The sequence below is a fragment of the Mustela nivalis genome (assembly GCF_964662115.1).
Source record: "Mustela nivalis genome assembly, chromosome: 12".
Taxonomy (NCBI): Eukaryota; Metazoa; Chordata; class Mammalia; order Carnivora; family Mustelidae; genus Mustela; species Mustela nivalis.
This window is the reverse complement of record NC_139031.1, coordinates 82,652,204-82,665,994: the sequence shown is the minus strand read 5'-3', so window position 1 is coordinate 82,665,994 and position 13,791 is coordinate 82,652,204. Positions and strand designations below refer to the sequence as shown.

The 13,791-nt window shown below is 41.4% G+C and overlaps 1 protein-coding gene across 1 annotated transcript in view; it reads left to right on the top strand.

Moving 5' to 3' along the window:
* Positions 1-13,791, top strand: part of CCDC146 (coiled-coil domain containing 146) — a 119,439-nt gene that overhangs the window by 70,528 nt on the left and 35,120 nt on the right. The window contains exons 3-4 of the mRNA XM_082692426.1: positions 9,463-9,545; positions 12,699-12,908. Coding sequence (XP_082548552.1) covers positions 9,463-9,545; positions 12,699-12,908 — 293 coding nt within the window. The remainder of the gene's footprint in view (positions 1-9,462; positions 9,546-12,698; positions 12,909-13,791) is intronic.

Genomic DNA, 13,791 nt, shown 5'->3' with positions numbered 1-13,791 from the left:
CTCATTCTCTACTGCTCTCCTAACCAATTACCACAAATTTGGTGGCTTAAACAGCAAAAATTTATGATCTTATAATTCTGTAGGTTGGAAGTTCAACAGGGTTCTCACCGAGCTAAAATCAAGGTGTAGACAGGACTGCATTCTTTTCTGGAGGCTCTACCACAGTATCTGGTTCTTTTCCTTTTCTAGCTTCTAGAGGCTACAGACATTCCTTGTCCTATGACCCCCTTCCTCTAGTAGGCCAACTCCTTCTCACACTTGCAATCTTTCCTCTTCCTTCTATTTCATCTCTCTAATTTGGCCAGGAAAGGTCTTCTGCTTTAAATACTCCTATGATTGGGCCAGTCAGGTAATCCACAATGATCTCTGCATCTCAGGGTCCATACTCTTAATCACATCAGCAAAGTTCCTTCTGCCATGTAAAGTAACATATCACTAGGTATGTCACAGGGGATTAAGATGTGACGCCTTTGGGGTCAAAGGGAAGAGCATCATTCTGCCCAGCGCAGGCGGTGACACAGAACTGAAATGGTTATAGGAGGTTTAGAAAGGGAGGAGACCAGCTTGGAGAGGGTGGTAGCTGCCAGATAATGAAAGCCCTTGTCTAATGAAAGCCCATGTTAAGGGACCTAGAGTTATTCCTGAAGATGATGGGATCCTTTGAAGGGCTTAAACAAGGTGAAAATTGTGTTTTGCTGGCAGCACAGAGGGGCATATTCAAAGGAGACAAGACTTGAAGTTGGGGTAAGTGGTTAGTTATCTCTTGCATATGCTCCATAAAGAATTATATATTTTGTTTATTAAAGGATAAAATGCCACATGAGAAGTTTCTGTCTAAAAAAATGATCACAATACCTGAACACTGATACTGTATTAAATAAACAATTTCATGTATTCCAGGTGTTGGACAAAAATGTTTATTACTCTCTAACCCTAACTCCCATAGTCTTACAAGTTCGTGGACCAAAAAAAGTTCTAGCTGTTCCAACAGCCTGCAGAACTGAAAAAGTTGTTTTCTTACAAAGCTGTTAGAATCTGGGAGTGAATAAGAGGCCCTGGGGAAAGTAAATAATATAAAAAGGGAAAATATAAGGACCAAATCCTGGATGGCACCGGCTTTTAAAGGGAGGACCAGAGAAGAAAACGGAAAAGTAAGAGAGACGACTGTGAGACTATGTATTACAGGACCTGGAAGAGGAGAGAGTACCGGTAATGATGAACTATAAATAGGTCAGTAGTAATAAAAGTTATAAAATTATCAAGTAACCTAAGGACAGAGAAATGTCATTTGAATATAATAATTAAGAGGTCACTGGGACTCCATTTCCAACTAAGATGAAGTAACAGGACCCAGATACATCCTCCTACCTTAAACAACTAAAATCAAATTAGATGAAACAGTGGTTTTCAGACTTTGGACAATAGACTGCACAGGACAGTAATCTCTGGGGGTATATGGTGAATGGAGATCTATAATTGTGCCATCGTACAACTCAGAGTTTCCAAGGGATAGCATAGGGAGGGGAACCCAAACAGACCCAGGTGGTCTTGCTGATTTGTGATGACACGTTTGGGGATTCAGGGAGGCCAAGTTGGCAAAAACAGATAGGTGAGGAGAGGGAAGAGTGTCAGAGGGCAGAAGCTCCAGAGATCTGCAGAGGAATCCTGATCCGTGCATGCTTGTTAGGATACTGCTGCGGCTGGAGACAGGACTCCCAGAGAGGAAGGGGTGGAACCACACCTGAAACTCACACAGAGCTAATAGTTCACGTTGCCACCAATCAGAATACAAAAACCTCCTAATGTGTGGGCACTGAGTACAAAGGTATTGACTCAGTAGTGCTGCCAAATTAGCCCTAGACAAAAGATCGTTCTGGACTTCCTTAACAAAGATCACAAACAAAGCCTTGGAAGAATCGAACTGTTTCCAAGTAACTTAACTATGACTCACAATGTCCCAAAATATTTAAAGGAATATTAAAAAAAAAATCCATCTCCCAATAGTATAAAATTGGCAATGTCTGGCATGCAAAGAAGCAGGAAAATATGACCTATAATGAGGAGAAGAATCAAACAATGAAGTGGAACAGAAATAGAATTAATAGACAAGGACATCGGAACAGATGCAGAGATTTTGAATATTAGGAAAAAAGGTGGAAGGAAGCATAAACATAATGAGAAAAGAGAAAGCTGTAAAAAGGTTCAAATCAAACTTCCAAAGATGAAAATCCAGTATTTGAGATAAAAAATCCACTGGATGGGATTAACAGCAGATAAACACTAGAAGAAAAAGAGTTTCGTGGATTTTTAAGATGTAACAATAGATACTATTCAAAATGAAACAAAGAAAAAGGAGTGTAAAATAAAAATCAAGACAACAGCAGTGATCTGTGGACATCAAGTGGCCAAACATATGAATAATTAGTTGCAGAAGGAGAGAAGGGGGGACAGAAAAAATATTTGAAAAACCAACATTTGAAATTTTTCTAAATGTGATGAAAACTATGAACTCACAGATCCAACACTGTGGACAGATCTCAGGCAGAAGCAAACAATACCCAGATAAATCATACACAAAGTACTGGAAGACAGGGTTTAAGAGAAAAATCTCAAAATCAGCCAGAGAAATGAGAAAGTCATCTGTGAATTAATCAGTTTGGTCAAGTGCTAACAAACCAATGACTATGAACTGGTGAGGGACTGGAAGGTAAGAGAGTGGAGATACAGAGCTGAGATGACTTCTTTGAGAAAAGCTGAAATGAGAGTGAAGGAGACAGAGATAGGAGCGTAGCATCCAAGGTGGATTTTGTTTGTTTGTTTGTTTGTTTGTTTTAAATGAGAAAGACTTGAGCAAATTTGTAGATTGAGGATAATGTCAATGATGATAAAAATAAAATACCTGCTGTTTATTAAGCTCTTATTTGTGTACTTGACACTATACCAAAACCTTACTTATAATTATTCATTTAGTTTTCACTACAGACTTATGAAGTTTGGTTGACTTTTGTCTTTTACAGCTGATGAAACTGAGGCACAGATTGATTAAATATGACTCCAAGTTACAAAGTGAATTAGTAGTAGAGCTGGTCAAAACAAAGAATAAGAGACAAACGAAAATATAGACTCAAATATAGAAAACTGGTGGTTACCAGAAGGGAGATGGGTGGGGAGATAGGGGAAATAGGTGAAGGGGATTAAGAGTACACTTATCATGATAAGGCAGTGAGTAATGTATAGGATTGTTGAGTCACTATACTGTACACCTGAGACTAATGTAACATTGTACCCTAATTACACTGGAATTAAAAAAAAAAAAGTAGTAGGGCTGGAATACAAATCAAAGTTCACTTGTGATGTACTTGACTACAATATTAGACTGAGCCAATTAAGACGGAGAAATAGAGAGTATAAAGGAAAGAAAGGTATAGCCGATGCTTTAACATCTAGGACAAGCTAGGAGAGAATATATTTGAAAACACAGGTGGATAGGTTTGCCCTAACCAAGACGAAAGGAGGACTTCATTTTTGAGATTTGGGAAAAGAAGTTAAGGGTAGGTGTGACTGCAGATAAATGGGTCCGTTGACATAGAGGATGGGTTCAGGTAATTTAATTCTGTTTGGTGACTTAGTTAGGTATATGGGAAAGCTAAAGCTAAAGCTTTCCCATATACCTAACAACCAAGGGGAAAAGTCAAACAACAGTGAGTGACAAAGCATTGTTGAGAACTCAGTTGCATTTGAAAACTGTTTCAAATGGTCATCTTGTTTATTTCTAGCAGAGAAAGGGAGAGTGTGTGTAGGAGACAAGGATGGCAAGGTTTATGCTTTCAAGTTCATGCTTTCAAGTTGTGGCCCCCAAAGGCAGCCATTTATCAGGATAAGACCAAACCAGTAGGTAGTGTCATAGAGGCAACAAGAATCAAATAGGTTAATAACCACGGTCACTGTGGTTCCCTGCGCACACCCACACAAACACCTAATTGTTTCCTCATGCTGACCCCCTTCCACATTAAGTTCACTTGGTGAAAGTTCTTACTTCCCTTGGAATGTCCTAGAATTTCCATGTTTGGAATTTTTTCCGTATCATTACACGTTGCCTATGAATCATGAACCCTTGTTAAACTTTCAGCTCTAGAGTAAATGTTTCCTTCCAGTCTCAGTTACCACCAAGGCAATTCAGTAACACAATTATCTATTGTGAAATCATATTTATGAACTTCATGACATTATTTCTAACCTTTCCTTATGTATGCTCTTTGACAATTTTAGTTGGGTCTTACACTCTATGCCTTAGATCCTGCATTTTTAAAAGATGACAAACTCGGTTTCTGTGCCCATTTGTATCATGCAGTGTGAAAACAACCATTTTTTCCATGTTCATGCTGATAAGTGAAGCATTTCATCCTCTAGAATTGAGCCTGAAATTCCCAACCAGAGGTAGACTCACTTATGGAGACATTTTACAGTTTCGCAGAAGAGTCACTGTTAGATCTATATTACATCCAGATTATGAATTTTATTTTTAAGAAAGCTAGAATCCATTCTTCACAGTTTGATCTTTTTCTTTTCTTTTTAAAAAAGATTTTTATCTATTTATTTGACTGAGAGAGCAAAGAAGGAGCGGGAGCAGCAGGCAGAAGGAGAGGGAGAAGCAGGCTTCCCGCTGAGCAGGGAGCCCAATGCAGGGCTCAGTCCCGGGACCCTGGGATCATGATGTGAGCTGAAGGCAGACACTTAACTTATTGAACCACCCAAGCACCCCTGATCTTTTAAAGACAGACTTGTTTTTAGAAGAGTAGACCAAATAAAAGATAGCTTATCAATCTTCTTTCTAAACATCAATGACTTAAATTTTTTCAATTTATGTAGATACTATAAAGGTATACCAGATGTTTTGCCCCGTCAGCTTTCTTCATTGATTTGTAGGCATCAAAGGCTACTGGGGTGACACAAACAATAAATAGGAAAGGAAGTCTCTCCTGCCTTCCGGCTTTTTCTATAGTCATAAAACCTGCCAGCATGTACCCGTGGCCCACCTCCCATTCGGTTGCAAATAACTGGTATTTTAGAAAAGATTCAACTTAGTACTGAGTTTTCATTAAGACTGAGCTAGAATCTGGTTGTATCTGCCAGTAGGATCTGAACTCAGCCCTCTCCAGTTTGAAATTCTGCTCTGAATCCCTACTGTTTACAGCAATAATTTTCAAGCATATTTTAATAGCCTTTTATTATTAAAAGCAATACATGGTTTGGAGAAAATTAGAAAATACAGATAAGCCAACATAAAAATATAAAAATCATACATTCTTTTGACCCAAAGAACATAACTTTATCATCTTAGTTCTTAGCCTTCTAGATCAATACCTTATCAATATTCACTATTTGATGAATTGCCATCATATTCTCCTTTAATTCTTTAAATATGGTTTCCTTTCAATATTTGGACATATTTATAATAGCTCCTTTGAAGTCTTCATTAATTCCAACATCTGCACCCCTCCCAAAAGAGTTTTTGCCCTTTTTCCCCCTATTTCTTTGAAGGACTCATAACTGTTTTGTTGATAACTGGTCATTTTACATAATACATTGTTAACAACTCTGGTTTCTGATTCTCCCAAGGCTTCTTGTCGTTGCTGTTGGGTTTGTGTTACTGCTGTTCATTTATTTGTTTAGTGACTTGGCTCGACTAATCTGTGAAGTGTGTCTCCCCCACAGTGTGCAGCCTCTGATGTCTCTGTGTAGATATTTTCTTCTTGCTTTTATTTTGAACTTTGCCCCCACCCGCCTGAAGAGGTCTTTAGCAATAAATAGGAAGGTGGGGCAGATCAGCTCTTCACTGGCTGCTAAGGCTGCCCAGAATAGCTCTTCCACACATGGGGCTGGGGTAATGGGTACAGTTCCTGGTTCAAATGCCACGGTTGGCTACTGTTCTTCCTGAGTTTTGGATTTTGTTAAATAGATACATCTCAATATTTTACCTGTCCTTAGGTCCATTAAATGGTTGTGTTAGTTAGTTTTGATGGTTGAGTCAATGTTTCTTTGAGGGAGAAGATTCATCAAGCTTTTCAAATGACCATTCTGGAAGTTCCACCCCTGGAAGTGGTCTATAATTTATAATCTTACTCATCTGCTTTCACTTAAAATATAGAGAAAATAATGGCATACTACCAAATATGGTTATTTACTAACAATAAAACTACTGAGTGGAGAGTGAGTGTTCTGTACTTTCTTTTACGTCTGTCTTCTCAAACAGTGAGTTCCTGCGGGGAGGACCTAGGTCACATTTGCTTCTGCTTCCATTATGCAGGGCAGTAGGTGAGAAGTAATGTAATTTCAGCTTGAAAACAAAATTATAAGTACAATATGTGTTTTTAAACATAAGATTCCATAATTACCTTATTCAATGGTTTACCTAGAGTAATTAACTTGTTGCCTAATTATGAGGCTGGTACCCACATGGTCTTCATATTACATGCACACACATACAAACATATTCTCACCCTTACATTTTCATAGTTTTCTCCCAGTAATTTTTCTCCTTTAAGAAAGCCTATATGCAAAGCTTTTTGTTTGTTTGTTTAACATATTAGGCCTTAAAGGTGCAGTGCTGATGGCTTACACTGATTTTAGGAACTAGTGAAAATGTTTGCGATCTGAAGTAAATTACATATTAACTCAAAAATGCAGAAAGAAAACTGAAGAAACAAAATTAATGTGTTTTGTGAAATATTTATAAAATGTACCATGAGGTCAACCTACCAATAGCAACTCAGCGCTTAAGAAATTAAATGTGAATTATATGTATGGTGACATATTAATACATTTCAAAATATTTGATATAGGAAGAAGTAGAACCTCCTCAAAGGCTTAAAAATCTTCTTTACCCAGTGGGGAGGCTCCTCAAAAAGTTAAAAATAGAACTACCCCAAGATCCAGCAATTGCACTACTAGGTATTTACCCAAAGAATACAAAATTGCTAATTCAAAGGGATACATGCTTATAGCAGCACTATCAACAGCAGCCCAATTATCGAAGGAGCCCAAATGTCTACCCACTAGTAAATGGATAAAGATGCGGTGGGTATATATGATGGAATATTCCTCAACCATAAAAAAGAATGAAATCTTGTCATTTGCCATAACATGAATGGAACTAGAGAGTATTATGCTAAGCGAAAAAAGCTGGTCAGAGAAAGACATATACAATATAATTTCCCTGGTATGTGGAATTTAAGAAACAAAACAAATGATCATGGAGGGTAGGGTGGGAAGAGAGAGGACAGCCAAGAAATAGCGTTTTCAGTACAGAGAACAACTGATGGTCACCAGATGGGAGATGGGTGGGGGGATGGGTGAAATAGGTGACAGGGGTTAAGGAGGGCAGAGGGCACTTGGTGTGATGAGTGCTGGGTGTTGAATGTGTTGAATCCCTAAATTGTACACCTGAAATTAATATTACACTGTCTATTAACTGACCAGAATGCAAATAACTAAAAAAGAGAAATCTTGTTTACTGTATGTCACCCATATATAGAAAATCAGGGTTGTGAGGATGGGACCCCATATCTGGTAAGGGCCTCAAACACTTTCACAAAAGAGAGAAGGTTCCACAATGCATATTATAATGTTTTTTCTACCCTGATTTGGGTAGAGAGACATGAAAACCCACTGTGAAGACGCCAACCTTCCCATCTCATCAGTTTGCTTGCACGGCAAGTGCTTGCCGAGTAGTTGCACTGTCCTGGGTCTCTACTGGCTGAGGACACCGTGAAGAACTGGTGACTCAGGCACTTTCCTTGCAGTGCTTATACAGGTGGTTGGGGAGTCACGTAAATATATTTATTACTATAGATTGTAATATGTTATATGTAATGAAGTACAGCATTCTTTTGGGGTCAGTGGTGTGTGTGGGTTCTATCTTAATTTAGAAGTCAGAAAAGGCCTGTGGATTGATATTGAAACTGAGGTTTGGGGGCACCTGGGTGGCTCAGCCAGTTAAGCATCTGCCTTCAGCTCATACGATCCCAGGGTCCTGGCTTCAAGCCACATGGGGCTCTCTGCTCAGTGAGGAGCCTGCTTCTCCCTCCCTCTGCCTGCCATTCTACCTACTTGTGCATGTGTTCCCTCTATAAAATAAATAAATAAGATCTTAAAAGGAAAAGAAAAAGAAACTGAGTTATGAAGAAAGAATTGGAGTCAGAAAAAAGTGAGGAATGGCCAACATGGAGGTCCAGGGCAAGGACAGAGATTCATGCATTTATGGTACTAAAAGGAAACCAGTGTGGCTGGAGCATTAAAAGCTTGAGGAGTGGGTTTTGAAAGGAGACTGGGAGGTAGCAGGGTCATACAGGACCTCAGAGGTCATCTCCAGGGTCTTGAATTCTGTTTCACTTGAGTCTTGAAAATTCAGCATAGCAAGACCTTGTTTGATTTTTCAAAAAATCTCCCTGGAATGTAGACAGATGGGGGCCAAGTGGACGCAGGGATGGGGAGGGGGACAGTGGGAAGTTCTGCAGTAGTCTAGTTGAGATGGGATGGGACTTGGACGAGTGGGGCCAGGGAAAGAAGATGAAAACAGAGACACTCAAGAACATGGCATTGATAAACACAAATCTCTTCTTTAGTTCCATTTTTTCATACTATGTCAATAGCAGTTCACTTAAAGTCAAACCTAACACAAATGCTCATCGCATTATAGTAAAATGTCAGCATTTCATGTTGTACTCTGATGTCTATTACTATTTATCCTATTAACTATTTATCCTATACTATGAATTCAGAGGACAAATCAAACGTTCTTTTACCAGAAATGAAAAAGGAAAAGATAATATCACTTTATGTACCAAATAAACTTGTGTGCTTCTTTGGTTGTAGAGGCAGAGAGACTGTGGGACAGGGGAACAATCATGGATTTTTGGAGCTGGACCATTTGGGTTTACATTCTGATACTTCCTTTAACCAGCTCTTTAACTTTGAAACAAATCAGTTAACTTTCTCAACTTTAGTTTAAAATGGACATAATCCCTACTTCACAAAACCTTTCTGACAAAGAAATCCTTGATGTACAATAGTTGCCTGTAATAGTTGCTCGGTAATTATTAGTTCTCTCAACTTACAGCAGCCATTCTAGTCATCTATACTATTCAGGCTGCTTGCTAAATCTAGAAGTATGTTTTTCAGAATTGGAAGAATTTAGCTCAATTCCTTCCCTCAATTTACAGATGAAGATATCATAGTCTAGAGAGGTAAGAGTCTTGATCAGGAACATAGAGATTACAAGAGGCAGAATAGAACCATTTTCCCCAAACACCCAGCATCTTTGCAATGCACCATATTGCCTGGTATGTTTCTTCTCTAATGTTGGATGGGAAGATTTTATAAGATATCCCTGTATCCATTTTGTCTCTGCTTTAAGCATAAGAAGGGTGATGGCTAACAGTGATCTTGTATTCTCTTTGCTAGTTACACAGTATGGGAAAACTTCCTGGAACCAGAATGGCAGAGTTAAAAGCCAAGTACACCTTGCTGCATGACACCGTGGTAAGGTAGGTTATTCATTCATGTGGAGACATCTTTTACCATATTTGTATTTCTCTCTCTCTCTCTCTCTCTCTCTCTCTGTGTGTGTGTGTGTGTGTGATGGGATCTATCTTATTTTTTATTCACCCAAAAGCAGGCCTCAAGGCCAAGGTTTGAGTTCAACTAGTTTGAGAAGTGATACCGGAAATTTTCAGGGGAGGATGGGGAAGTGAGATGGGGAAGGGAGGAATCTAGCCAGGAGTGTGCTTCTCTGTAGGTTTGCCCTGGGGCCGACTGTCTCGCTGAGGACTCTCTAAGGGTGTGGAACACATCTCTGAACTCTCCCACCAAAGGGTGAGGAAACTGGGCTATTTGCCCATTGTTTTTCCATCCCTTGTTGATGAACGATTGTTCCTAGGGAGGTGATCTCCTGGCACTTCTAGCAATGCCCCCTGAGAAGCCAAGCAAGTTCCTGTGGCCAGAGAAAGCTCTCAGGCAGAGGAACACAGGTGCTGTCAGTGTGTATGGTAACTGTCCACCAAAGCTACAGATGACCTCCAGAGTGGGCAAGGTGGGGAGTGGGATTTGGTGTGACCCGGACATTATCTGCTACAGGACACTCTTGTAGGATTCTCTCTCCCCATCTCTCTCTACCACTCAGAGGTATAGGTTCGAGCACAACCTCAGCTTACATCTGCTGAGACGCTGGTCTTCTTACCCCTTCCACCTACCCTAGTCTACTCCCCTTAGCCTCATCACAGTCAGCAGCAGGTGAGAATAGGCTTCCCCAGGATAATTCCACAAAGTTTTCTAAGCACCTGCTATGAACCACTGGGAATCAGGGAGAAGGAGAATGAAGAAAGAAGGGAAATGCAGTTCTGCTGCTACTTCTTACTATTCCCAGCCTCCTTCTTCATTTTCCCCACAACCTCCTGCCTCATAACCTTGTATGATGTCTTCACTCAAAGCCAGAGAGAGACAGCAATGTATAGAAACTCCATCCTGCCATTCCCCATCCATCCGCTCCCCCATCTTCAAACATTAGCCCTACTTCATTCTCTGCCCAGAGTCCATTTGGCTACTTTGAGGATGGGAGCCTGGGGGAAGAGTGAAGCACCAGAAGGAGAGCAAGGCTACATTCCTACAAGCTCTTCATTCTCACTCCGCTGCCTACTTACTCAGCTCCACCCGCGTTCCTGACAACCATCCAGCTCTGGCTCCTCCTCCTCTTCCTCAGTGTCAGCCTCCAGCTAACTCCTCACCCCCATCCCTCATGGAGACTCCATTTCCCACAAATGGCGCTGACTGCCAGTGTGTACACATAGTTCTCAAGACTCAGGAACTTGGAAGATTTAGATGGAAAGGCTGGGGTAAGCTTTTTCAACATAAATGAGGGAGAGGGACCCATGCAGTTCTCTGGGCATGCTTTGTGGGGTGCTGATTTGGCTTCCTCCTTCCCTGGCCCACAGTTCAGTTCCCTAGGCCCCAATGACGGACAACAGTGTAGGACCAATGTCGTTGTTTCTTCCTACTTCCAGGTTGTGTTGCAAAACCCTTACTTCCCTTCTGCTACCCACATCTTACCTCCTCTTGACCCTTTAGTTCCCTCTCTTGTCATTACGAACACCCACCACCCTCTCCCACTCCTACGTGCTGGGTGAGAACGGCATGAGGACACACTCTCCACTCCTGCTGCTGAGGTTTTAGCACTGCGACACAGACTGCAAATGCTGAACTGAAACCCACTGAGTTTTGCATTGGAACCACGTTATAGAAGTTATGTTCTCTTCTGCTGACACTGTGTTTCAAATCCACGTGGGTAAATTAGCATTTGTGTTCTGGTTAGAACCCTAGCCACCTTGTCCACTTTTTTTCTGGGGGAGATCAGACATTGTGGCACAAGTCAATGCTTCACAACTCCACAGGTGAAGACTCAGATTAAGGTGACCAGGCAACTTTAGACTGACATGCAAGGAAATGGAATGGTAAGAAATAACTCCAGCTTTCATTAATAGAAATTATCCGTGTTATCACAGTCGCCACTATTGCTATTTGGGACCTAACATAGTGCCTGGAACATATTATGTCCCAGGAAATGTTTCACTGGATGTTATTGAACAAATGACATGTTAAAGCCAGAGGAAATGGGTGGAGCAGGTGACTTCAGTCGAGACAGCCTTGATCAAGTCATTGGGCATCTCTGCACATGAGGAGACCCCTGAAGGTTTCTCTTGGTGAGGAAGCTTGGTAGGGCGTGCACCAAAGAGCAGTGCTGGCTTTAACACAAGAAATGGCGCCAGTCCTGCTTCCGTAGAGGAGAGACAGCTAGTACAAGGCAGCTGGGTTTCCGAGAAAGATGAATCAAGTCTGCTGATGAGGCTGCAGCTGCCTCCAGCTTGCAGCAGAGGTTGGGGGAGTTTTAGAAGATTCCACCAAGTCTATGGACTTGGAAACAGAAACTTTCTGTGTCCATTCAGATCTTCTTCTTGCCAGATACTGAACGTTTTTTCCTTGACAGAGACAAGAGCTCCCAGATAGGGAATCGCCCTCAACTGTGATACACAAGTCCAGCTCTAGCCAGACACTGAAGATAGGATCAGAACTCTGTAAGGTAGTTGAGGTCCACAATTTTATAGAATTTTTCTTCCTGGTTTCCTAGTAAAGTGTTATTAGAAAACTTTGATCTTTCTTAGTTCACTAAGGAGGAAAAGATTTTCTTACAGTTGGATCAGGAGAACTCAGGAATTAGAGAAAGCCAGCATTGTTGGGCCAGCTGAAGGGAGGACTCATTCTAGTCCCTATCATCAACACGCCTGCCAGTCTGGGGAGTCATGATTATTCCTAAGAGTCAAGTACAAGTACCGCATTCCCATCCAACACAGTGCTCTGTCTCTCCCACCGTCTTGATCTAGACACTAGGGGTAGTACTTGTCACCTGGTGCTTTAGGCGCCTATTCCATCCATTCCCCTTGTGAGACTATGAGCTCTACTCACCTCCAGTACCCAGTACAATACTTGGCACAAAAATGTCACTGAATTGAACTGAACCTGGGAATGAAAGGAACCGGGAGTAGTGTGGACATGTTCCTTCCTCTCCCTGCTAGACCCCCAGGCGAGCTACTACGGGTGTTAAAAGTACCTCCTTCTCATCATTTGAATCTCTGTTTCATGGAACCCAGCACACAAGAGTCAGAGGTCCAACTTCTAGAGGATGCCAAACGTTTCACGGAGCAAATACGACAGCAGCAGTTTCACCTGCAGCAAGCCGATGATTTTCCTGAGGCGTTCACCACAGAGGTTTCTAAAATGCGAGAACAACTTCTCAAATATCAAAACGAATATAATGCGGTGAAAGAAAGAGAGTTCCACAATCAGTACAGATTAAACAGGTAAGTGCACACTTCTCTCAACAAACACACTGAAGACAGAGCGGAGCCAAGCTCTTTCCACATAAACGAAGTCAGAAAAATGAGACTGAACTCGGAAGGAATTTTAGGCACAGTGAGTGGGAGATGGCAACGTTCAAATGATTAAAGCCTAGCTCTCTCCTTGGTATCCTAGAACAGGCCATTCCTGAACAAGGTTACCCAATTTCTAGAAAAAAGCCCAGGTGACAGGGAGACGCTCTCCGGAGGAGATCCCTGCTTTGTTTTCCCTGTGTCAGGAAAGCCATAAACTGTAGCCAAAGAACACACGGCAGAGAACAAGGACTGGTCACACGCTCTCACCCTCTCTCGCCCTGACGGTGGCTCCATGTCCTTTCAGTAGTGCCAGACCACGTGGCTGCATGGTGGGCGCCTACAAGCATCTGTAGGCAAATCCCTGTGAGCTGAGGGTCACATGTGGCTCCCTCTGTCTTTCTAACATAACAACATTGGTCACATACTCAACCTTATTCTCCTAAACTATTCCTCAGGATCAAGAAAGAAAGTAATAATAGCCTTCTGGAAGACACAGTTAATTACTCATCCGGATTTAGGGGAAGTCATTCAGTGAACTGAAGTAGATATGTATTGCTAGAAGGCAAATGTTCCTTCCAAAATCTCCAACATTCCTCCTGCAGAGAAGTGAGTCAGTGGAAGACTTTGTTCAGCAAACCACACTCTCCAGATCGAGTTTCAGAATAACTACAATCCAAGTTTTGTGCTCTGATGTGCTGGGTGCTGGGTCCTGAAGAGAAAGCCAAATTATCACTCCTGGAATTTGTTACCTTTTAAGGTGGCAGAACTTTCTCTGAGTATTTTAAGAGTGGGTAGAAATTTCCGACGGAGC